A 24,817-nucleotide genomic window follows, 5' to 3' on the forward strand; every position below is an offset into this window, starting at 1 on the left:
AGTTGATTCTGAGTCATGGTGGCCCCATGTGTGCAAAGTAGAACTGCACCATAGGATTTTCAAGGCTGTGACCTTTTGGAAGCAGACCTGTTTCCAAGGTACTTATGGGTGGGTTCCAACCGCCAGTCTTTCAGCTAGTAGTCGAGCACTTAACCATTTGCGTCACCGAGGGATGCCTAAAGCAAAGATACCAATCCCTAAATAGTCATACACCATAGCAGACTTCTCACCTTCATAAGCAGCTAATTGCAGAACCCATGAAATCGAAGACTAGAGCCAGTAGGGATAAGATCTAGCCAGAGAATCACATGCCCTTCCTGGAAAGAGCTGGAAGTGACCTAATAGGTTTTACTCTATCCAGGAGTACAGACTCCAAAAGCAGAGTTCAGAATCTCAGATGAGTTATGCTGTGAAACTTTCCAGGCTTGATGATGAAAGAAAGAAATGATCAAAATACTGTACGTCATAATGTAAAACCCAAGCAACCCAAGAGCCTTGTCTTTACTGACAGGGCGATGCTGATTTAGTATATCTGAACAGTTCTTTATACGTTGAGGTCACATTTTGACCCATCTTTTGCTTACAGCTTTAACCAAATAAAGCCTTCTCTCTCAGCATTTCCCTTGCCAAAGTCATGATGAGAGCTGGTTCTTTGGGAGGATTGTTTTGGCAGAAGATGCAGGCATCTTCTCATACTGCAAAATGCACCAAGTCCAAGTTGAACCATATACCAGTCAGAAGCTAAAAGATGTTAAAACTGAAAAGAAGCAAAACTGTCTTTTCCTTTGTCCCTCTTTCTCTTTGAGTTATTTACCCAAAATGACTCCCAAATGGCAGTGAAAGGCCCAAGGGAACTTTCTTCAGTAATGACTAATTCACTTCAGAGGGAATTGGCTTTTGGGACCTTCCCGTTTGCTCTTTCTCTCACTTCTCCTTTATTCTAATCTTTGACTTGCTGCAGCTTCTGGCTTCTCTGTTGCTAGAGATATACTAGGCTGACACCTTCAAAAGAGGGATAGAATTGAAACTCCAGTGTCTGTGAACTGTTGCTAAATCTGCACACGTCCACTTGTAACCAAGAACATTAAACCCAGAGCCAAAGAAGAAAAATTGCTTCCTTGTTAAAGATGTGGATTTTGGCATTGATTTTATATGGCTGAGAGGAGCCTGAATAAGACTGTGAGCCTAGTCTCTGCTCTACAAGAGTCAGTAAGCAGGTTATGTGGGGCCACTACTTGAGTTCTAAATGTGAGAAGACAGCATTAAACAAGATGATCCTTGAGGTTCCTTCCTGAACTAAATTTTGGGGCAGGATGGAGATTTAATTTTTGTAGAAACCTTGATCCTGTTACTCAGCCAACCCTGTGTAAGCTGTAGGGTGCACTGGAATGGGAGAAGCCCTGGAATTTTTGCCTCAGTTTCATCCTCATGAAAACAAAGAAGTTTGGATTCTAAGATATCTGAGGCCTCTACTCGATCCAGTGTTCTGTCAAGTAGAGTCCGGTAGAGCTTCCTCCCAAATTGTGCCTGATGTGTTTATTTCATGAAAACATTTTGGAGAAACACTGATGGATTTCATTTTTCCAGGACTTGGTATGGATCACTAGGCCGTAAGCAGCGTAGTTTGTTTGTCATATTGAGTTTTAGCCATGTAGGCCTCATCATTACGAATTAGGAGCCTCAATTTACCGTTAACAAAATGGGCTAAGACTCTTGGATTGAGACTGCCAAGCTGGGGTTATTCTTCCACGCTGTTCCTGTTTTCTCAGTTGTACTACAGGGATACAAGTACCTGCTGCTGTCTTACCTACTGACTTTGTTAAAAAATAATAATAATAAAATTAAAGCATCTATTTAAGGAAGAGCAAAAGCCCCAAATGACATCAAGGGAAAGACTATAGGTGGGAAAGTAGAGAGAAAAGCATTTGATCACATTCTACTGAGTAGCCTGGAATTTATGGATGTTGTAGGGATTGGAATATGAGAGTATGAAGAGAAATAAAATACTGTGTAGGAGGCAAAATCCTATGAGACTCTGTATATAAAAAAAAAGAGCCTCGTTTAACAGGTCATCCTTAAACATGTTTTTATTTGCACTAAAAAAAAATGAAGAAAATCTTAATTATAAATTCTTATCTACTTAGATTAAGAAAGCAGATACTAACGAATGTGGGAATAAAGATGAAGAAGAGTGAAAATTTTAAATAATCCCAGGTTGTTTTCTGGCTTTGGAACTGATTTATGAGCAGTTACTAACATGTGTGCTTTTCTGTTATTGTTTAAACAATAAAAAGTTTTTAAAGTTTTAAAAAGCTTTTAAGTTATTTTTTAAGTAGAACGAAAAACGATAACCAAGATGAAAATGTGTTCAGCTGGCTGACAATAAACATGGAGAATCCTTTGCATGGTGCTGGAGTTTTAGAATAAAGCTTTTCCAAAAAAAAAAAAAACAAAAACTTAAGATCCAAAATCTAAGAGTAAGAGTAATAAATGGAGGCGCTATCAGGTAAGAATGTTTCCAGCCATAAGTAACAGACAACCCAACTAACAGTGGCTGAAACAAACAGGGGCTTATTTTCCTCATAAAACCATAAGTCCAGAGGTAGGTGGTTGCTGGCAGTTATTCAGATACTAAAAGATGCCATCAAAGACCCCAGACTTTCTCCATCTTTCCCTCCTCCATCCTTAGCAAGCTGGCTTTCGTCCTGATGCCTCATATTCACAAAATGGCTGCCACCCTCCCAGGCATTTCCTCTGTGATCAAGATAGGAAAAAGATGGAAGAGAGCCAATGTCCAACCATATCTTTTGTCATATAAAGAAAGCAAAAACCTCTCACTGGCCAGAAATTTAGCACATAGCCATCCCAGCTACCTCCATAGTGGGAGTGGACAAGGAAGAAGGAAAGTTGAAAACAATTGTTGGGTTAGCCAATGAACAGTGTCTGCCAGAAAACTTGTCTTGGTGGAAAGAATCATCTGTAGCTTGGTGCTGCTGGGAGAATATAAGGCTATAGAACCATTAGGTAGGGGTGTGGCTCAGGACTGCAGACATGTCCACTAGTAAAATCATTAAAGTTCTTCACTTGAGTTAAAACACCTATGCAGAAGGTAGGTAGTCTTATTTTTCACTCCTAATAGGCCATAAACCATTTGCAGTGGAGTAGATTCAAACTCATGGCAAACCCATGTGTTGAAGAGGTGAACTGTGCTCCATCGGTTTTTCAAGGCTGTGACTTTCCAGAAGCAGATCACTAGGCTTTTCTCCCAAGGCACCACTGGGTGGATCTGAACCACCAGCCTTTCTGTTAGCACTGGATGGCTTAACCATTTGCACCACCCAGGAACTCCTTCTAATGGATCATAGACCTTAACTAATTATTTCCAGGCCTCAAATCTTTTCCACCCTAAAATAGGAATACTGCTTATTCCCTGCCCCACTTGGAACCTTTTATTGAGTTATTCACTTACTCAGCAAGTAAGTACTAAGTACCTACTATGTACCAGGCACTGTGCTAATGCCAAGGATAAACAAATAAATAATGCAGTACCCCCTCCTCCCAGCAATTCACATTCTAACAGGGAAGGGAGACCAAGGACCATATATGTTACGCACTGCACATAATAGAACATGTTGGCTGCTTTGTATAAAAAGACAGATATGTAAACAAATAACGTATACTAGGTAAAGTGGTGTAATAGAAGTGTTCATACGGTGCAGTGCATTGGGACCAAACCAAAACCAAACTCATTGCCATCAAGTCGATTCGGACTCATAGTGACCGTATAGGACAGAGTAGAACTGGCCCATTGGGTTTCCAGGGGGCGCCTGGTGGATTCGAACTGCCGACCTTTTGGTTAGCGGGGTAGCTCTTAACCACTATGCCACCAGGGTTTCCCGTGCATTGGGACAGAGAAGGGGAAATGACTAATCCCTGGGAAAGTGGGGAAGGCTTTACCAAGGAGGTGAAATCAGAGATGTGTCTTGAAAATGAGTCTGAGTTTGCTATGCAAAATCAGTGCTGGGGTGGGGAGTGGCTTCTGGTGGAGGCATATTTGATTCAAAAGCTTTGACAGCTTAAAAGAGAATAGCATGTGCCAGAAAGAGAGAGTGGCTCACTCTGCCTAGCCCTCGGGTGGTAGAAGGCGATGCTGGCTAGGTGGTAGGAGCCAGGCTGTGAAAGCGCTTAGAAGCCACATGAAGGAGTTCAGCCTTGGGGAGCTGCTGGAATACAGGGAAAGACAGGATGGGATTTATGCCTCGGGAAGATCATTCTGGTACTTGTGAGGTGGAGAGAGGCTGCCAGCAGATAGGGCTGCTGAGAGGTGTTGTTAGCAATCCCAGTGAGAAATGATGACTCACTGAAGGCAGTGAGATTGGGGATGGAATTCCAGAAAGATCTGTGAGGTAAAATCAACAGCTTTTGGTGACTTGATGCATTGAAAGACAAGGAAAAATTAAGCCAAAAAAAAAAAAAAATCTGGTGTTTCTGATGCAGCACTTGGGTGGCATCGTGGGCACAAAGTGCGGAAGGAGCAAGTTATTGGTTAGAGAATATGGCATCTGCCGAGCTTCATTTCAGCTCTGTGGAAAGAGGAGCTTCTACTCGTTGGTGGTTTTGTTAAAAGACTACTCTTCCCACTGCCCCTTCGCTCCCCAGCCTCACCTACCTGTGATTTGGAGGACATTTGCAGGGATAAGCCTCAAAATGGCCTGTAGCTGCGTTGTTCCCGTGTGTGAAATGAAAGCAGAAGGCAGTAGTAAACGCAAACACCAAGGCGAGAGGAGCCTGTCGCGGGGCGAGATTTGGGGCGGCCTGTTGCGCAGGGATACGGCTGACCTGTAGCGAACACCGTCCTCATTGGCTCTGGTATTTCAGCACGGCTGGTGTTCTTTCTGCTTCCGCTGCAGGGCAGTCTTAATACTTTTAAATCTTTTTCTAAGGCGAGTGAAGGGAATTGGCCTTTGAGGATGCTTCAGCTTCTCGAGTGCATGACTAATACTTGAAAAAATGATTAAGAGACTTCTTTACCCTTAATTGCATCTGCTGTTTAGTATGTGACGCAATTAATTCATTCTTGTTGGCAATCTGCTGGAAGACCCTGTACCCTGTTGACCTCTTATCATTATTATTGTCATCATTCTTTGAAGCACTGTTTGGATTACACACTTAAAGGGAACCACTAAACAACCCTGTTGTTGCTGTGTGGCTGAAATGTCCACTGCTTGGACTAAAGGACAGTCATCTGAAAGAGTGGTTCCTGCCCTCAGAAGTTCACCTGGCCTGTACCGCCCTTTCCACTATCCCACCTCCATATCCCCGCCCCTTCCCCTGTAGGCACAAATGCCTACTTTATAAGACAACAGTTCCTTTACCCTGACACCTGAAGAGCAATGTTTTAACAAACAGATAAATCAATAAACGTGCTTTATCAGTGTTGGAATTGCTGACAGGTGTCTCAAAGCAGACATTATTGTAATTTCACCACTGTTTTCTCCACCCCAAATGTGCATGCTATTTGTTTCTTCAGTGCTTAGGTTATATACTACCTGGCAAGTCTTTATTCAAATGAAAATTGATCCACTTGGCTCTCTCATATACAGATGAAAGCCTAATTGTACAGTTTTCACAAAATCTTGTGAAATAAAGTTCTTCCTTCTGAGGCTGTCTTGGTGGCCTGAGCATTTCCATCTGCTTGGGTCTTATGAAAAATTCTTCGCACCATTTAATTATCCCACATGGTATCCAGTTTGACAATATAATATGCTTTAAGAAAATTCACAATAACTTACTGTGGTAAAGGACTCTGTAAATAATTTGTCTTGTTCTTCAAATTGTGGCCTAAAAGCTTATTAATGGCCCAAACAAATGTCTTTATGAAAGTGTCCCTGTATGAGATCCCCAGGGCTGCTGTAACAAAATACTACAAAGTGGGTGGCTTACAACAACAGCTATTTATTGTCTTGTAGTTCTGGAAGCTAGAAGTCCGAATTCAAGGTGTCAGTGGGCCCATGTTCTCATTGAAGGCTCTAAGGGAAGGTCCTTCCTTGTATCTTGCTAGCTTCTGGTAGTTTCTGTTGATCTTTGGCATTCTTGGCTTGTAGATGCATCATCGCTCCAGTCTCTGCCTCCGTCTTCACAATGGCCATCTTCCCTCTGCCTGTCTCTTCTTCCCTTTTATAAGGATACCACTCATAATTGGGTGAGAACCCATCCTACACCAGTATGACCTCATATTAAATTAACAGCATCTTCAAAGACCCTATTTTCATACAAGGTTACATTCACAGTACCGGGGTTTAGGACTTCATCATAGCTTTTGGGGGATATAATTCAATCCAAAATAGTCCCTTTCCCTCTTTTTTGTACTGTCTCTGTCATGGATCTACTTACACTATGGTAGAAGGAGTGTTTGTATAATCCATTACACTTCAGTGAGAAAAAATACATATGAGAAAATTAAAGGTAATCTTATTGACAATAATGAGAGAATAGAAATATTTTAAATTGACAAGAGAATGTATTAACGTCCCTTTATTTCATCCATGGCTATGAATTATGTACAGTTAATTTGTGGCATTCACTGCTTTCTCAAATATGGTGAGACTGAGGAAATTTTAGTTGTGCACTGTTGCATTAGGGACTTATATGTGGAGCAGTATGCAGGGGCCATCACTGAGTTCGCTTAACAGAAGTTCCTCATTAAGCATTTTGCATGACCTAAAACATGGGGCAAAGCTTTTCTTTACAAAGGGTATTGAAAGCGTATTTCCTTTTGATGACTTGAACCATTTAGTTCCACATCAGAGTCTGAGAGTCACCATTCTTCATCAACTGTCTTGTGGCAAGATCTACATTTCTGGAACTTAAACATGCAGCTCAACCATTCACCCTATTTAGCACAGTGCTAAACCATACTACCAGCCTAGCAGAGGGCCAAGTCTACTGATCTCTAGTGATGAAAGTGAGAAAAAAACCGTAGACGTAACTGGAATTGGAATTGGTTTGCCACCCCAAACTTTCAAGAATGGCCTTCTTAGAGACAGGAAATGAGAATGAAGACCAGAGGTGCCTGGGACTTATTGGCAGTACTGGTTACTAGCCACATTCTTCAGAAAGAAGCCTCTGCTGAAGTCCTGAATTTTCACTTAAATGATATTTGTGCATGTTCCCCTGTTTAGTCCTCATAATGTTTTGTTCTTTTGGCCCAGAAACAGAAAAGATAGTACTAGAGGCAGGAAACGGATTGCCATCCTGGAAATTCAATGACCAGCTTTTTCCCTGTGATGTGTGTGGGAAAGTGTTTGGCCGGCAGCAGACATTGTCCCGACATCTCTCACTGCACACAGGTGAGTGAGGTCCTCAGCTGCTCTGCCTTCCTCCCTCCGGACCACGTATGCATCATTACCTAGAGGCTGAGTTTCTCTAAGAGAATTACAAATGGAAGTGGTGCGAGCATTCTTATCCTGACCTTTTCAAGCCATCTTACCTGGCGTGTACAGATAAGTCCCGGGAAGGACTTTTTTATTTATACGGAAAGCACTCACTGAGTGCTAAGTTGGGTTGATGAGAAAAGGTACACATTAATATATATCCAGAACTCTAAGCAATGTATCGCTCTCATCTTGAAGGGTTTATCTTATTGTTGTGGGTGGGAGCAGTGAGGGAAAAGAGCACCTTGGAGGAGAGACAGTCGGTATCTTTATTTGTGATAGTAGAGAGAAATATGTTTGATTCTGAGTGCTGGGGAAGGGAAGGCAGCCGAGTTACAAAGGGGTAGAAAGGAGACATAGAGTCTCAGGGTGGTGCAGTCAGTTAAACGCTCGACTACCAGGCCGAAAGCCTGGCAATTCGAACCCACCCAGAGGTGTCTCAGGAGACAGGCCTGGTGATCTGCCTCTAGATGGTCACAGCCTTGAAAACCCTATGAAGCAGTTCTACTCTGCAGACATGGGGTCGCTACAAGTCGGAATCAACTCAACGGCAACTAACGGCAACTAAAGGAGAAATAGTAACTTAATCAGTGCGTGTGGAGTATGCGAAGACAAAAAGAAATAGGTAGAATTGATAGTAAACGTAAAACAAGATGGAAATAATCCAAATCAAATATTCCAAGTTTTACACAGAAGATCTACCTAGTAAAATCAAAGGGAAAAAGAAGAGAATCAGAGCTCAAATTACGAACATCTGGAAGGAGGGAACAATCGACCACTTCATGCCTAAACCTGGAACAGACACCTACCACTCTAGTCAGAGGGAAATGTATACACTCAAATGTTTTAAATAGAAGATAAGAAAGATTAAAATAAAGGAATTTAGCACTCACCTTAAGGAATTAGTAAAAGAATCTAGGAAGAAGGAATATTATAAAATAGACTACTCCCCTTTAGGCCTGATTTACTGGGGAAGAGAGGAAAAGGAAGCAAAAATATTCACATTAGGAATGTGAAAGGGAACCTAATCATCAATAAACTAAAAAACCAAACCAAACTCATGGCCACTGAGCCGATTCTGACTCATAGGCTCCGTATAGGACACAGCAGAACTGCCCCATAGGGTTTCTGAGGCTGTGATCTTTACGGAAGCAGACTGCCACATCTTTCTCCGTGGAGCAGCTGGTGGGTTGTAACCGCCAACCTTTCAGTCAGCAGCCAAGCGCTTCACCTCTGCGCCAGCAAGGCTCCTCTAAAGAACTATAGGAGAATAAGGAGAACTCTCCAAGGACAACTCTATGGCAAAAAAAATCTGAAGATTTAGATAAATAAGATAATCTAAGCAAAATTACCAAAATTGACCCAAGAGGGAAAAAATTTTTTTTTAATAAATCAGTCACCAAGGGAAAATTGGAAACATGATGAAAGAAACACTGTTAATAAAGGCATTAGATTCAGTAACTTTCGCAGGTGAATTCTTTCTGACCTTTTGAGAATAAAAACCAAACCCACTGCTGTCGAGTCAATTCCAACTCATAGTGACCCTATAGGACAGAGTAGAACCGCCCCGTAGAGTTTCCAAGGAGCGCCTGGCGGATTTCAACTGCCGACCTCTTGGTTAGCAGCCGTAGCACTTAACCACTATGCCATCGGGGTTTCCCTTTTGAGAATGGGTAACTTAAATGTTATTTAAACCTTTCTAAATGATAGAAAAAATGAAAAGCTCAACAATTCACTTTATGAAGAAAGCATAAGCTTAACACCAAAACTTAACTACCTCAATTATTGATAAACCAAACACCAGTTACCGTCGAGCCAGTCCTGACTCCCGTCAACCCTGGGTGTGTCAGAGTAGAACTGTTCCATAGGGTTTTCAGTGGCTGATTTTTAGGCCGTAGATCACCAGTTCTTTTTTCCGAGACACCTCTGGATAATTTGAGCTTCTGACCTTCTGGTTAGCAGCCACGCACTTTAACTGATTGTACCACGTGGCTGCTCAATTATTAATACAGATGCAAAAATTCTAAATAAAGTACTGTTTTACCTGCACTGTAAGGGCTCCTCTCTTGGCCTCGTGGAGCTGCAGACCCCAGCATTTCAGACACTGGGGACCAGTGTTTCTGTTAGAAACTTTCATGTGTTCTTCATGATACCCTGTGAAGTAGATCAGACAGGTACTTTCTTTAACCCAAGCAATACAAAGTAAGAAATAAGGATAGAAAATGGAGTTGTTTTTTCTTCATCTACCACTGTTACCCTTTATCTGTGCATTGAAAGCAAAGCCTGCTCCTTAATTCGCTTGATTAATCAAATGAATTCAGAATGCTACTCTGGAAACGGGCCTGCAGCATTCATCAGTTTTACGAGAAGGTTTCCATTAAGAAATTAATTGGAATTTTTTAGTTTATTTATTTAAAATGAAAATTTTCAATTAAATTATTTCACATGAGTCATTTTTTTTTTCCCCCTCTAATTTCATTAGTTTTTAATTTCTTGGCTGACCTAGGCCTGGAGCTTAGGGAAAATGTGAGCCCTCTCTGACGTTCCAGTGCTGTGAATGCTGGGTTTCAGTCCCCCTCTATGTGTTCAGGAGCCCCACCACAACTGACACACTGCACACACGCACACAGAGTATTCATTTTAACGTCTATAGAGTTCATCTTATCGGGAAGAGGGGCCTGTAGGTGTCCAGGAAAAAGCTGATGGTGTAGTTGCCTTGGGACTGTTTCTCATCTTTCTAAGTATTAATACAGGAGTGACCTGCTGGGTAAAGACTTGGGTTGTTTTTGTTGTCAGCTGCCTTTGAGTCAGCCCTGGCTCATGGTGACTCCCTTGTGATCCATAGGGTTTTCATTGGCTGATGTTCAAAAGTAGATTGCCAGTCCTTTCTTCCTAGTCCATCTTCGTCTGGAAGCTCTGCTGAAGCCTTTTGAGCATCATAGCAACATGTGAGCCTCCACTGACAGACGGGTGCTGACTGTACAAGAGGTGCATTGACGGGGCTCAAACCGGATCTTCCAGGTGGAAGGCGAGAATTCTACCACTGAACCACACTGCCCCCCCCACAAAGACTTTTAGATACTTAAAATTCCAAGGCGTTAGTTACCTTTTTCCCCTTTCGGAATGAGACTTGAAACCATTCTTTTAATACCATTAAGTGATCTCTTGCAAGGTGTGGGATTCATTTTTAAGAATGGTTTGGGTTTTTTCCTGTTCTTCTTTCCCCCCAGAAGAAAGAAAATACAAATGCCATTTGTGCCCCTATGCTGCTAAGTGCCGTGCGAACCTGAACCAGCACCTGACGGTCCATTCTGTGAAGCTGGTGAGTACAGACACTGAGGACATTGTCAGCGCTGTCACCTCCGAAGGCAGTGACGGGAAGAAACACCCTTACTATTACAGGTGAGTTGCCAATGCAACAGTAGCCCACATTTTTCAAACTCCTTGCTTGAAAATCCTCTGCCTGTTTGCCAGGGGCATACGTTACAAGGCCCTTTTCTCAATCGTAATGCCGGACTTCCTTTTTAATATTTTCTTTGCTTATGTTGAACCCTGTGGTTGCACTGACTCGTCCCTTGGTTTGGGTGGCTCCAGGAGAGTTAAGTGAAAGTGAAACGGTCTTGGAGGTGGCTCTGGGGTGGAGCTCCAGAGAGTGGCAGGGCCCTGGAGATGGTTAGCTTTAGGTCTGTGCACCTGGAAAGCTCCCTAGCATTGTAACTGAGCACCTGTCTGCTTCCTGGGAATAATAGGGGGAGGGGGGAGCTAGGAAAAATAAATCGTAAAACCCTGAGGCAATCACATGTGTACCCTTGGTTGTGTTGTCCTTCTAGACCTGGAATCTTAAGTTTTTCTATCATTTACCAACTGCCATCAAGTCCATTCTGACTCATGGCTACCCCATGTGTGTCAGAGTAGAACTGTGTTCCATAGGATTTCCAATGGCTGATCTTTCAGCCGTAGATCACCAGGCCTTTCTTCTGAAGCACCTCTTAGTGGACTCAAGCCTCCAGCCTTTCAGTTAGCAACTGGGCACGTTAACCATTTGTACCACCTGGGGACTCCATAACCAAACCAAAGCAAACCTGTTGCTGTCGAGTCAACTCTAACTCATAGCGACTCTGTAGGACAGAGCAGAAACCCCCCAGAGGGTTTCCAAGGCCATAATCTTTATGGGAGCAGGCTGCCTCATCTTTCTCCTGCAGAGACGCTGATGGGTTCAAACTGCCAACCTTTCAGTTAGCAGCAGAGCATTTAACCATTGCACTACCAGTACTCCTTAAAAAAAAAAAAAAAAAAGCCAAACCTGTTGCCATCGAGTCAATTTCAACTGATAACAACCCTGTAGGACAGAGTAGAACTGCCCCGTAAAGTTTCCAAGGAATGCCTAGTGGATTCAAATTCTTGACCGTTTGGTTAGCAGCTGAACGCTTAACCGTTGTACCACCAGGGCTCCAAGGACTCCATTAAAAAAAAAAAAACGTTGTCATCGAGTCGATCCCGACTCATAGTGACCCTATAGAAAAGAGTAGAAGTGCCCCATAGGGTTTCCAGGGAGTACCTGGTGGATTCGAACTGCTTACCTTTTGGTTAGCAGCCATAGCACTTAACCAGTATGCCACCAGGGTTTCCCAGGGACTCCATAATCAACTATAAATCAGTATTTGATTTGGTCATTAGAAAATCCCAAGTTTCAGTCTGTCTCCTGATTCTTGCCCTGGAGATAAGCCGTATAAATTGAAGGAAACTTGCTTTTGCACAAAATGTCTCTGTGGAAGGGTGGCTTCTATCAGGAATTGTCACAGGTGCGTCTGGCTCTTGCTCAGAGTGCCAGGCAATGACCTTGTGTGCTTCCATTCCCATACGGGAAGGATTCCAGAGCCAGACAGAGGCTCCCGGGCTGTGCAGAGCGCTCGGGGTGTATCTGTGTACCAGCACTGCTAAATATCTTGGCAAGGCTGCACTGCATCTCTTTGCCCAAAGGAATCAGTTGGGTGATGTGCAGCATCTGGATTCTGTAGTTTTTAATTAACTTTATGATTATTTTGCATCATTATAGCATGTATGGGATTGTTACATTATGCCGGCGCTTAATCTCTTTGGCATGGTGACCACTTCTGAGGCATACCAGCAAGCAGAAGAATTTTCTAGTGCAAAGCCTTTTGGGCGGAGAGAAGAATGTTTACACAGCTCCCATTTTCTGAGTGTTCTACATAAGAATGGGTAGTCTATGTTTGAAGTACATGTGACTCTTCTCTGCCCCCCCTTCTTTCATTCTCTCCTGTAGTTGTCATGTGTGTGGATTTGAGACTGAACTCAATGTCCAGTTCGTCAGCCACATGTCACTGCACGTGGACAAGGAGCAGTGGATGTTTTCTATCTGCTGCACCACCTGCGACTTCGTCACCATGGAAGAAGCGGAGATAAAGGCTCACATCAGCACCAAGCACACAGGTGACCATTCCTGCCCATTCTCCTCACCCTTCTCTCCTCCATCCCCTGCCATCCTAGAGTGCCTGCCCACTTGGCAGAAGCCTCCCCACCTCCATGAGACATCAGCGTTTCCTTCCTCAGAAGGAAGGACATTCCGAGGGTAGCAGCACCATGTTTCACTCTAGCTGCAGGGCCATTGTCAGGTACGGCTTGAGCCTTGCTGATCTGAAGGCCTGTAGGCTCAGGTGCAATTGAGAGGTACTGGGCTGTTTGCTTGTTCTTCGTCCTGGTTCTCTTCTTCATCGTCATAGGTAGCACCCATTAAGCTTGTGCATTTACATGCCATATCTCATATAAGCCACGTAACAACTCTCTGAGGTAAAGACTATTACTACCCACTGTGTTGTTGTCAGTTGCCGTCAAGTGGTCTCCAACTCATGGCGACCTTGTGTATAACAACAAAACATTGCCCGGTCCTGCACCATCTTCATGATTGTTGATATGTTTGAGTCCATTGTTGTGACTATTATGTCAATCCATCTCATTGAGGGTTTCCCTCCTTTTCACTGACTCTGCTTTACCAACTGTGGTGTTCCTTTCTGGCAGTTGGTCTTTCTTGATGACGTGTCCAAAGTAAACGAGCTGAAGTCTCAACATCCTCCCTTCTAAGGAGCATCTGGTTGTATTCTAAGAATACAGTGTTCGTTTTTCTGGTAATCCACAGTATATCCAATGTTCTTTGCCATCCACTCTTCTGCTTCCTTTTTCATTGTCAAGCTTTTGCATGCGTATGAGGCAATTGAAAAGACCGTATCCATATCTTGAATCAGTCAACCGTAGTCATTCAAATGACATGTAGCATGTCATTTGATCTCTTGATTGCTACTTGCATAGATGTTGATTGTTGACCCAAGTAGAATGAGATCATTGACAACATCAATCTTTTCTTCATTTGTTGTAATGTTGTTTATTGGCCCATATCCCACTATTTAGGTGGAGAAACTGAGGCTTAACAGGTGAGGCAATCTGTCCAAGGTTACACAACTAAGGCATGAGTACAGAAGCTCACAGCAGATCCATTTTAATTCCAGAGCCTTCTCACTGTATCATTGTTGTTCTGAGAGCTTCATGTGACGCTGACCACTTGGCAGAGGTTTGAACCTTCCTGTGTTGCTCTTCCCAGGCTCTGAGCGCCCATTTCTAGAGGTTCTTTTCCTCTCTCATGAATCTGCATCCTTGACATTCTCTGTAATGACATGTGCCATGTCTGTTCATGGGGTTAAAAAAAGATTCTCCTTAAACAGTTCAGTCACTCTCTAGGCCATGGCCAAGTCTTTGCCGAGGCTCCCCTTTCCTTTAAGCCTCTTACCATTCTGGATAACTCCTTCCATTTAGTGATGTTAACATTTTGACTTCACATTGCAATTATACTCTCACAAGTGATGGTTACAAATGACATGGCGTGGAGTCATGAAGTGAGGACGAGGGTGCCTCCCCCTGAGTTTGCAGGGCTTACACATTAAGAGCTGATGCCGCTAACGGCCAGTGCTCAGTGTTGGGTCAGCCCCTCACATCATCGGCACTTGGAGGCCTCTGGACGGGGAATTTCTCTGACAGTTGTGCTGACAACGCACAGGCCGAGGAGGATCTGAGCTTCTCTAGCCGCTCTGGCTTCAAGGTGCCAACAGCAATAAAAGCTTGTTTTAGTCAGTAAATTGAGCAGGTATGACTTGGAGGTCTGCAGAGAGCCGTTAGCTGAGTGAGAAGGTGCCATCTTTACAGTCGGTTGTCTGACCGTAACCATATTAGCTCTGTGGGCAGCAGGTGAGTTGGGAAGCCCACGCTGAGGACAAATTAAATTTAGCATTTCTGGAGTGGCTAATGGAGGAAAAGGCCAGGTTCTCTTCCATTTCCACTGGCTCTTCAGATTCTCTTTTCATCTCTTTTCTGGTACACCCCACTTTTTCCAACCTTTGCCGCCCCAAAGGGTGCGTGAACCCAGCAGAACACCTTCCTTCCTCCCGCCCTGCTCCACAGGTCCCCACCATTCACCTCAGAGAAACCGTAGAAGCCATAATGACTGGAAAGCCTTTGGATGTCTAATCATTTGATTACTTGTCATCAGTGGAAACTTCACATTCACAAACAGCCATTGCAAACTGATTCACCTCCTGATTGTCACAGGAAACACAGCAGAGATATCATGAAGTGGCAGGGCTCCTTGTCGAGCTGGGAAGAATGGTCTCATTTGTTAGTACAGACAGCCAAGAGTCAAATATATTAAGAAGTTTCTTTAATGTGGTAGAAGGCATTCCTACAACTATTAGAGAATAAGGTTATAGCTTACCTTATAAGGATTGGCAAATGACTTTTTTTTAAATAAGTTATTTTATTTTTGTTGTTGTTGAGAGTATATACAGCAGAACGTACACCAATTCAACAGTTTCTACATGTACAATTCAGTGTCATCGATTACATTTTTGAGTTGCGCAACCATTCTTACCCTCCTTTTCCGAGTTGTTCCTCCCCCCTTAAAATAAACTCACTGCCCCCTAGGGTTCCTATCTAATCTTCCCAGTTGCTGCTGTCAGTCTGATCCCATATAGAGAGATCTTAAAAGAGCACAGTGCTCAAGGCAGACATTCTTTATTAGTTAAGCTAAACTGGCATTTGATTTTCAAAAGACTTCGGGGGATATATATGGTTTCAGATTTAAAAGTTTATCTCAGGGCAATAGTTTTAGGGGCAGGAATTTCTTTTTGAAAGGGCCAGGTAATAAATATTTTGGAGTCTCTGGGTGGAGCAAACAATTAAGCACTCAACTACTAGCCAAAAGGTTGGCAGTTCAGACCTACTCATAGGCGCCTAAGAAGACAGGCCTGGTGATTTGCTTCTGAAAGATCACAGCTTTGAAAACTCCATGGAGCAGTTCTACCCTGCACACATGGGGTCGCCTCGAGTCAGAATCGACTTGATGACAACTAACAACAACAAAATAAATATTCCAGGCTTACAGTCTATCCAGTCTGTATCACTACTACTCAATCTGCCCTTGGGCACACAGACAACATGTAAATTAATGGGTATGCCAGTATTCTAATAAAACTTTATTTACAAAAATAGAAGGCCAGATTTGGCCCTAGCGTGTAATTTGCTGACCCCTGTTGTAAGTTAATGGTCTCAAAGCCAGGGTTTCCTGTATTTAGTTGATATTTTGAGGTGTTTGAATTTGACACCAAATATATCAATCTAAACTTGTAAATTAATGAGCTGTATCATTTCAAAGTTATGACATAAACAGCAATTAGTATGCTGTACAACATATAACAAAAAAAAAAAACCCATTGCCATCAAGTCAGTTCCGACTCATAGAGAACGCTATAGGACAGAGTAAAACTGCCCCATAGGGTTTCCAAGGAACGGCTAGTGGATTCAAATTGCTGACCTCTTGGTTAGCAGCTGTAGCTTTTAACCACTGTGCCACCAGGGCTCCATAACCACTTATATTCCTGAGCATAGGGAGCTTGACTGTGGAGGCCACTGCTGTGTGGCCAGCGCCTAGAACAGCCCCTGTACAGGGTGGACAGGGAGTAAATGTTCACTCAGCGAATGAATGTATGTGTGCAAGCACATCTCCTTACACGTGTGCGTGCTCAGGAAGAAAATTGCTCAGACATGGTCATAGCCTCGAAGCTGACGGTGTATTGACTTATTTGTATAACCATTTGGAAGAAACTAAGTGGAGGAAATAATAATAATCCATTGCTGTCAAGTCAATTCTGACTCATAGCGACCCTATAGGACAGAATAGAACGGCCCCATAGGGTTTCCAAGGAGCGCCTGGTGGATTTGAACTGCCGACCTTTCTGGTTAGCAACTGTAGCACTTAACCACTATGCCACCAGGGTTTCCATGTGGAGGAAAAGACACGTTGAATTCTAGACCGGGGTTCTAGACCCAGTGTTACCGTAAATAATACTGTGAATCTCAGAACTCTTAACTTCTCTGAACCTCCATCCTGGTTTTTTCAAAATGAGCAAGAGACGCCCTAGAGGCCTAAGATTCTCTAATTCAATGAGCCTGGTTCTTTAATTCGATTTACCTGTTTCGGGAAAATGCACGTTGTTGTTTTCAACCTTTTATCCCACTACCCTAGGAAATACGCAATGCTTTCTTATTACCTAAGTGACATTGGGATCTACAGACTGGGCTTTATTCAGCACAGCAAATTTTTACTTAACTTCCCACAGAACTCACGTGGTTTCTCACACTTGCTTACCGGTTATTCTAACCCAGGACCTGCTTGTGAATGTGGTGCTTAGGCGGTATCTGAGAACTGTCTGCTGTCTGGGTGTTTCTTCATGGTGACCTCTCTTTATCCCGTTTCTCCCACTTCCCAACTCCTTGTCCCTGCAGAGAACATCAGCAAAGGAAAAATATTCCCTTGGGTGCTTGTGACTTCTGCAATGCAAATTTTGCTGCAAATTTTAAGCATTGCAATGAATGGCACCAAGGAATCTGATAGCTATTTGGGAAATAAATCATCGATGCCTCACTTCACGCCAACGCCAAAATAAGTTCCCAATGAAATAAGAAGTCCCTGTAAGCAAATCAGGCCTAGAAAAGCTAGAACAAAATAGAATATTTCTCAAACTTAGAGTGATGAGGATTTGTAAAAGTGTGAGACAAGAAATCACCAAGGAAAAGATGGAGCAATGTGACACATTCTTCTATTTGCACAAGAAGAAAGAGAGAAGAAAACTAAACCAAAAACAAAAACCACAGTTGGAAAAAATGTTTGTAAAAATGGCAAAAGGTTAATAACATTTAATAGAAACTTCGTATCAACTGGTAAGAAGAACTTGAGGCTTCTAATTGCAGAATTTGCAAAGAATAACAGTCAATTTACAATAAAAGAAATAAAATTAACACTGAACATAAGGAAAAGATGTTTAACCTTGTTAGCAATCCAATTAAAACTCAGGAATGGCCTATGTTTCACCTGTTACCTTAGGAGACTATTCTGTTGTATTACCCACGGTTGCCAGGATGGTACTGATAATCATATGTTGCTGTGGCCCTGCAAAAGGAAAATACTCTTTGGAAGCTAATGAAGCAATGTATATACCTAAAGGCTTAAAAATGAATGCCCTTTGACTCAGTAATCCCACTTCCAGGAATTTATCGGTAGGGAAAAAATTCAACCAGTGGAATGCTAATTTTAACTTAAATTTTAATTTCAAGGAAATATTTGAGTATGATAAATCCACTCAACATAAATAATTCCAACATTTAACATGATTAATTCATAAATATTTGTAAAAATTCTTTTTGAGAGCCAACCGTGTGCCGTCCAGTTGCTGTCAAGTTGGTTCCGACTCATAGTGACCCTATAGGACAGAGTAGAACTCCCCTGTAGAGTTTCCAAGGAGTGCCTGGTACATTTGAACGGCCAACCTTTTGCTTAGCAGCTGTAGCTCTTAACCACTATGCCACCAGGGTTTCCACGTAGTATATAAAACAGCATGGGAAAATGTTAGTAGTAATAATAATGATGGTATCATTAGGACGCTTACCCCGAGCCAGGCATCATTCTCAATGCTTTATGTGTAAAAACTCATTTAGTCAGCACAACGGTCATATGAGGCAGGCGCTGACGTTATCCCCATTTTATAGTTCACATAATTGAGGCACTGAGTTAAGTGCCTCATCCAAGGTCACACAACTACTAAGCAGCACAGGTAAGATTCAAACCCAGGTATTCTGGATCTGAAGTCCTCATTCTTAAAAAAAAAAAAAAAAAATACCACTATGCAATTCATGGCAACAATTAAAGAATAGATGCTTACTTCTTAAAAAAAAAAAAACACCAAAAATGTATTGGTGTTTATATTGAGACAGCAAAATGATCATACTTTGTGGTCTCAATTTTTTGTTCTGTTTTTTAATTTATGAACTATTTAAGGTTTTCTTTTAGGTTTTCCTCACTTGGCTGTCTTGATGCGTGAAGTGACAGTACCTATGCACAGGCGTCCTTCACCAGGAATCTTAGTGATGTTGAAAATAATTGGCCACTGGGATTATAGTTAGACATGGATTTAGTTGGTAAGAGCCCCCTGGCTCACTCCCTACAGAAAGAGCGAAGGAAGATGAGGACTGAAAGCAGAGGAGGCTGTTTGGGCTCAGGATTACAGATAGGCAAGCCGGACTGTTTTCCCATACTGTTTCACAAAATGGCTGATTCAGTACCCTGTATATTTATAAATTTATTAATTTAAGTAGCTCTGCCCAGTGCCTTAAGCCTGAGGGCACTTAAATCTGTTTTTAAAGACAGTGATTAAAACTAATATGTTTTAATACTAAAAACTAATTTAAAGTAATCACTTGTAATGTCCTGTTGCTAAGACCAGTCTTAGAAGATGGATTTGGGGAAGCAAGCAATATCAGGGATTGAGGGCCCCACTAAAAGTGGTTCATTTGTCTGCAGTTGGTTAAGTGTTTAGATAAGGGGCTGACAGCAGCAGTGCTAACCTTCACAAAGCTGCCTTGTGTCAAGGGAGGACTGTGCTATTAGAAAGGCATGTTCCATCCCTCCCGTCTCCGAAAATGGGGTCGCATGCTGTTTGTCCAGGAACCTAACTTGGTTCTGATAGGAACAAAATTTGAAAAATTATAAAGCAAAGTAAGAGTTGTCTGCCCTGGACATAAATGTCTCTCTGATAGGAATGAGATTTGAAAACTTTATAAGTGGGTATATGTCTTTTTCCTTTTTCTTTTTAAAGACAGTTTTAATTGTGCAAGTAGTTCTTGGTCCCTGTAGAAAAATGTGAAAACCAAATAAAAGAAAACAGACAAACAAATATAATGCAGATAATTCCACACTCGAGGTGTAACTCTATTATAACTTTGTTTTGTTGTTGTTATTGGTTGCCAGCAAGGTGATTCCAACTCACAGCGACCCCAGGCATGCAGAGTAGAACTGGTCCATACAGTTTTCAAGGCTGTGACTTTTCAGAAAGACATTTTATGCCTACATATAATCTATGATTTACTTTTTAATCTTCTAAAAAGAAAAAAGACGTTCCTAGGGTTTACAATCAGTAGCTTGCTTAATTGATTTAAAGGAAATTGAAAGAACAGTTTCCCTATATTTTTTATTCTAACCTAAAACCGTGGGATTGCATTGAATCTATAGATCAGTTTGGGGAGAATGAACATCTTAACAACATTGAGTCACCTGACTGGTGAACAAGGTATAGCTGTCCAGTTATTTAAGGTTTATAATACTCATCTTTAACGTATCACAGCGTACCTTCGGTGTACTTCACACGTAGCATAAGAACCTTACTTCCATTTCTCCCGTTCCTGCCTTGATGGTAATGTTGTCATACATTTTACTTATACATATGTTGTAAACCCTACAATACATTATTATTGATTTTGTTTAAAAGAAATCATTTTTATAACCTTTTAAAGAGATTTAAATATTAGGAAAAAATCATATATTTACCCATGTAGTAATTACCTTTCCTGGTGCTCTTCATTCTTTTCTGTAGATCCATATTTACATCTGGCATCATTTTCCTTTCTTCCTGAAGGGTTTCTTTTAACATTTCTTATAATGTGGGTCTGCTGGTGATAAATACTTTTGGCTTTTTTATGTCAGATTAGATTTTCAGATTGACAGTTTTTTTTCTTTCAGTGCTTTAAAAATGTCACTCCACTGTCTTCTCACTTACATTGCTTCCAATGGGAAATCTGTTGCCATCCTTCTCTACAGAAACGTCTTTTCCTCTGACAACTTTTTTTTTTTAATAATTTTTATTGTGCTTTAAGTGAAAGTTTACAAATCAAGTCAGCCTCTCACACAAAAACCCATATACACCTTGCTACACACTCCCAGTTACTCTGCCCCTAATGAGACAACCCGCTGTCTCCCTCCACTCTCTCTTTTCTTGTCCATTTCGCCAGCTTTAACCCCCTCCACCCTCTCATCTCCCCTCCAGGCAGGAGATGCCAACATAGTCTCAAGTGTCCACCTGATCCAAGAAGCTCACTCCTCACCAGCATCCTTCTCCAAACCATTGTCCAGTCCAATCCATGTCTGAAGAGTTGGCTTCAGGCATGGTTCCTGTCCTGGGCCAACAGAAGGTCTGGGGGCCGTGACCACCGGGGTCCTTCTAGCCTCAGTCAGACCATTAAGTCTGGTCTTACAAGAATTTGGGGTCTGCATCCTACTGCTCTCCTGCTCCCTCAGGGATTCTTGTTGTGTTCCATGTCAGGGCAGTCATCGGTTGTAGCTGGGCACCATCTAGTTCTTCTGGACCTCTGACAGCTTTTAAGATTTTCTCTTTATTAGCAGTTTTGAGCATTTTGATTATGAGAGCCCTTGGTGTCATTTTCTTTGTGTTTCTTGTGCTTGGTGTTCCTTGAGCTTCTTGGATCTATGAGTTTATGATTTTCCTCAAATTTGGAAAATTTGGGGCCATTTTAATTTTTTTTTTTTTCTCCCCTTTCTCCAGCCAGGGCTCCAATAAAACTCATGTTAAGCTGACTGAAGGCATCCTACAGCTCACTGATAGTCTCTTCATTTTTAGTAATTCTTTTTTCTCTGTGTGTTTCCTTTTGGATACTGTGTATTGCTGTTATTTTCAAGTTCACTAATCTCTGCTTTTGCCATGTCTAAACTGCCAGTAATCCCACCCAGTGTGTTTTTCATCTCAGTCGTTGTAGTTCTCATCTCTAGAACTTTGCTTTGGGTCTTTTTTTTTTTTTGTATTTTCCTTTTCTCTGCTTTACCTCTTGAACATATGACTTCTTTAATGTCCTTGTCTACAAATTCTCACGTCTCTGTCAGTTCTGGGTCAGTTTTCATTGGCTGATTATTCTCCACATTTTGGGTTGTGTTTTCTTCTTTCATGCATGATAATTTTTATTTTCTGCCAGTCATTGTGATTTTACCTTGTCTGGTGCTGGAGATTGTATATTTCTATAAATATTCTTGATCTTTGTTCTAGGATGCAGTTACTTGGCAACTTTGATCCTTTTGGGTCTTGCTTTTATAGTTCGTTAGGCAGATCTAGAGCAGTGCTCCATGTAGGGGTAATTATTTCCCACTATTAAAAGACTTTCCTGAGTTTTCTACCCAATGGCCCTGAATTATGAGTTTTTCCAGTCTGGCTGGTGGAAGCTGGCACTACTTGTGGCCTTGTATATATGTGCCAGGCACGTATATACAGGGCCTTTGAAATAATTTTTTCTTCAGCCTTGGGTAGTTTCTTCACACACATGTTCTGATTCATATTCTGCTGAATACCCAAGAGGGACCTTCTGCAGGTCTTTGGAGGTCTTTCTGTGTGCTGCTGTCTCCTTTCCAGCACTCTGTCCTGCAAAGTCTAGCCATGTCGAAGCCCTTATACCTTCAGCTGTTTCCTCAACTTACGGAATCCATCAGGCTCCTCTCTGCACTGCAGGCTGGAGGCTTTTTCAAGGCAGTTTTTTTTTAAGCTGGGCAATCAGAAGGCTCACCTCTTGATCCCCATCCCTCAGGGGTCACTCTTCTTCATTGCCTAATATCCGGTGCTGTGACAAACACTGATATAGTTTTTCTGGCTTTTTAGTTGTTTCAGTAAGAAGGGTAAATCCAGCCCCTGATACTCCACTTGAGTGGAAACAGAAATCTCCCGACACTAGATTTTAATGGCCCATTGACGTGTTTACTGCACTTTGAGGTAGTCCAGTGCACTGTGGAGAATATGGGCTGTGGACTCAGACCACCTGAGCTCAGATCTCTGCCTTACCACTCCCTCAGCCAGGTTAACCTGTCTGTGGCTCCATTATCGCACCTGTATGATGTTGTTTTGTACTGTTGAGTTGATTCCAACTCAAAGCGACCCTATAGAACAGGGTAGAACTGCCCACGCCCCCCCTCCCCGCCATGGGGTTTTCAAGGCTGTATTCTTTTTTTTTAATAACTGTTATTGTGCTTTAAGTGAAAGTTTACAAATCAACTCAGTCTCTCACATAAAAACCCACATATACCTTGCTACACACTCCCAATTACTCTCCCCCTAATGAGACAGCCTGCTCTCTCCCTCCACCCTCTGTTCTCCTGTCCATTGTCTCAAGAGTCCACCTCACGAGCATTCCTCTCCAAACCATTGTCCAGTCCAATCCATGTCTGAAGAGTTGGCTTCAGGAATGGTTCCTATCCTGGGCCAACAGAAGGTCTGGGAACCATGACCACCGGGGTCCTTCTAGTCTCAGTGAGACCATTAAGTCTGGTCTTATGAGAATTTGGGGTCTGCATCCCACTGCTCTCCTGCTCCCTCAGGGGATCTCTGTTGTGTTCCCTGTCAGGGTAGTCATCGGTTTTGCCGGGCACCATCTAGTTCTTCTGGCCTCAGGATAATGTAGTCACTGGTTCATGTGGCCCTTTCTGTCTCTTGGGCTCGTAATCGCTCAAGGCTGTATTCTTTACAAAAGCAGACTATCATATCTTTCTCCCATGAGGTGGCTAGTGGGTTTGAACCGCTGACCTTTCGGTTAGCAGCAAAGCACTTAACCACTGCGCCACCAGGGCTCCTTTCCCCTGTATAATGGGGGTGATAATAGTTGCACCTCACAGAATAAAATGAGATAATGAAGTTAAAGTATAACAGTTCCTGGAACTTGGTTACGTGCTCATTACGTTTTAGCTATCGTCATTTTACTGTAATTATTATGAGGCCTCAGTAAACATTTGTTGAGTAAAAGCACGCCTGCTCTTGGCCTCAAGTACCACCAGTATTATCACCGTAGGTGCACCGGCACCTGGAATTCCAGTGGGTGCACTGGGGGGAGTTGGAAAACAGCCTTTTGCTCCCTGAATTACAGCACACCAATGATACATATACCCCTTCCCCACAATCACTGTCACTCTGAGGGCTCTCACCCCCTGAATAAGCAGACCTGGATGATTTTTGTTTTTCAGGGGAAGACAGGAAGACCCCCAGTGAATCAAACAGCCCCTCTTCATCCTCCCTCTCAGCTCTGAGTGATTCAGCCAACAGCAAAGATGACTCAGATGGCTCTCAGAAAAACAAGGGTGGGAACAACCTGCTGGTCATATCGGTGGTGCCTGGGGGCCAGTCTTCACTGAATAGTGAGGAGAAGCCAGAGAAAGGTAAGGTAGGAGGTGGGTGTGGCCTCCTCAGCCCTCCTCACTCTAGGGTGACCCAGTCTTGAGAATAGCCCTACAGGAGAAGTGGTGTTGGGAAGCAAATCTTCAGCCCAGGATGCAGTGTAATATGCATCACCCAAAATTTGAATTTCCTCTGGCTTGGTTTGCATCCAGATGTGGGTGGAAGGATGGAGAGCCTGGTGCTTACTCTGAAGCTGCACATTTAGTGCCTTTCACCACAGAGGTGCAGGAAGCAGTGGTTGGAGGGGTCAGCCGCACGGGGCAGGAGGACGGGGGAACTTGGCCCGGCTCCGGCCCTCCTGGCTCTCTGCCCCCTGCACCTGTACACCCAGCTTCGGTCCTTTCAGGGTTCGAATGCGTTTTTTGCAACTTTGTCTGCAAGACGAAGAACATGTTTGAGCGCCATCTGCAGATACACCTCATCACCCGGATGTTTGAGTGTGACGTGTGCCACAAGTTCATGAAGACCCCCGAACAGCTGCTGGAGCATAAGAAATGCCACACTGTCCCCACCGGTGGGCTCAAGTAAGGAAAGCAAGTACAGAACCTTTTACTGCGTTGTTACTAAACACCCCTTCCCCTTCCCTGCCCCATCCTGCCCCTGAAGGTTTTGGGGTCTTAGAGAGGGGGAGCTTGGTATGTGGGGAGTTGAGCATCTCTGTGGCCTTTAGACCTGTCCCCCAGGGGTCATCAGAAGTTCTCAGCAGGAGAATCCATTTCACAGATGTCCTGGGATTCAGGGTGGGGAAGAAGACATGTTGGATGAGCCAGC

At 42.8% G+C, this 24,817-nt stretch overlaps 1 protein-coding gene across 8 annotated transcripts in view; it reads left to right on the forward strand.

Annotated features, from left to right (window-relative positions):
- The window catches only part of ZNF827 (zinc finger protein 827), a 204,967-nt gene that overhangs the window by 172,971 nt on the left and 7,179 nt on the right, over positions 1-24,817 (forward strand). For 7 of the 8 annotated variants that reach the window (XM_049905426.1, XM_049905427.1, XM_049905425.1 and 4 more), the window contains 5 exons: positions 7,212-7,349; positions 10,664-10,835; positions 12,718-12,884; positions 23,836-24,027; positions 24,393-24,570. In XM_049905426.1, the coding sequence (XP_049761383.1) occupies positions 7,212-7,349; positions 10,664-10,835; positions 12,718-12,884; positions 23,836-24,027; positions 24,393-24,570 (847 nt within the window). Of the gene's footprint in view, positions 1-7,211; positions 7,350-10,663; positions 10,836-12,717; positions 12,885-23,835; positions 24,028-24,392; positions 24,584-24,817 lie in introns of all 8 variants that reach the window. The other variant, XM_049905432.1, reaches the window with a different exon arrangement.

Source organism: Elephas maximus, chromosome 13 (assembly GCF_024166365.1).
Source record: "Elephas maximus indicus isolate mEleMax1 chromosome 13, mEleMax1 primary haplotype, whole genome shotgun sequence".
Classification (NCBI taxonomy): domain Eukaryota; kingdom Metazoa; phylum Chordata; class Mammalia; order Proboscidea; family Elephantidae; genus Elephas; species Elephas maximus.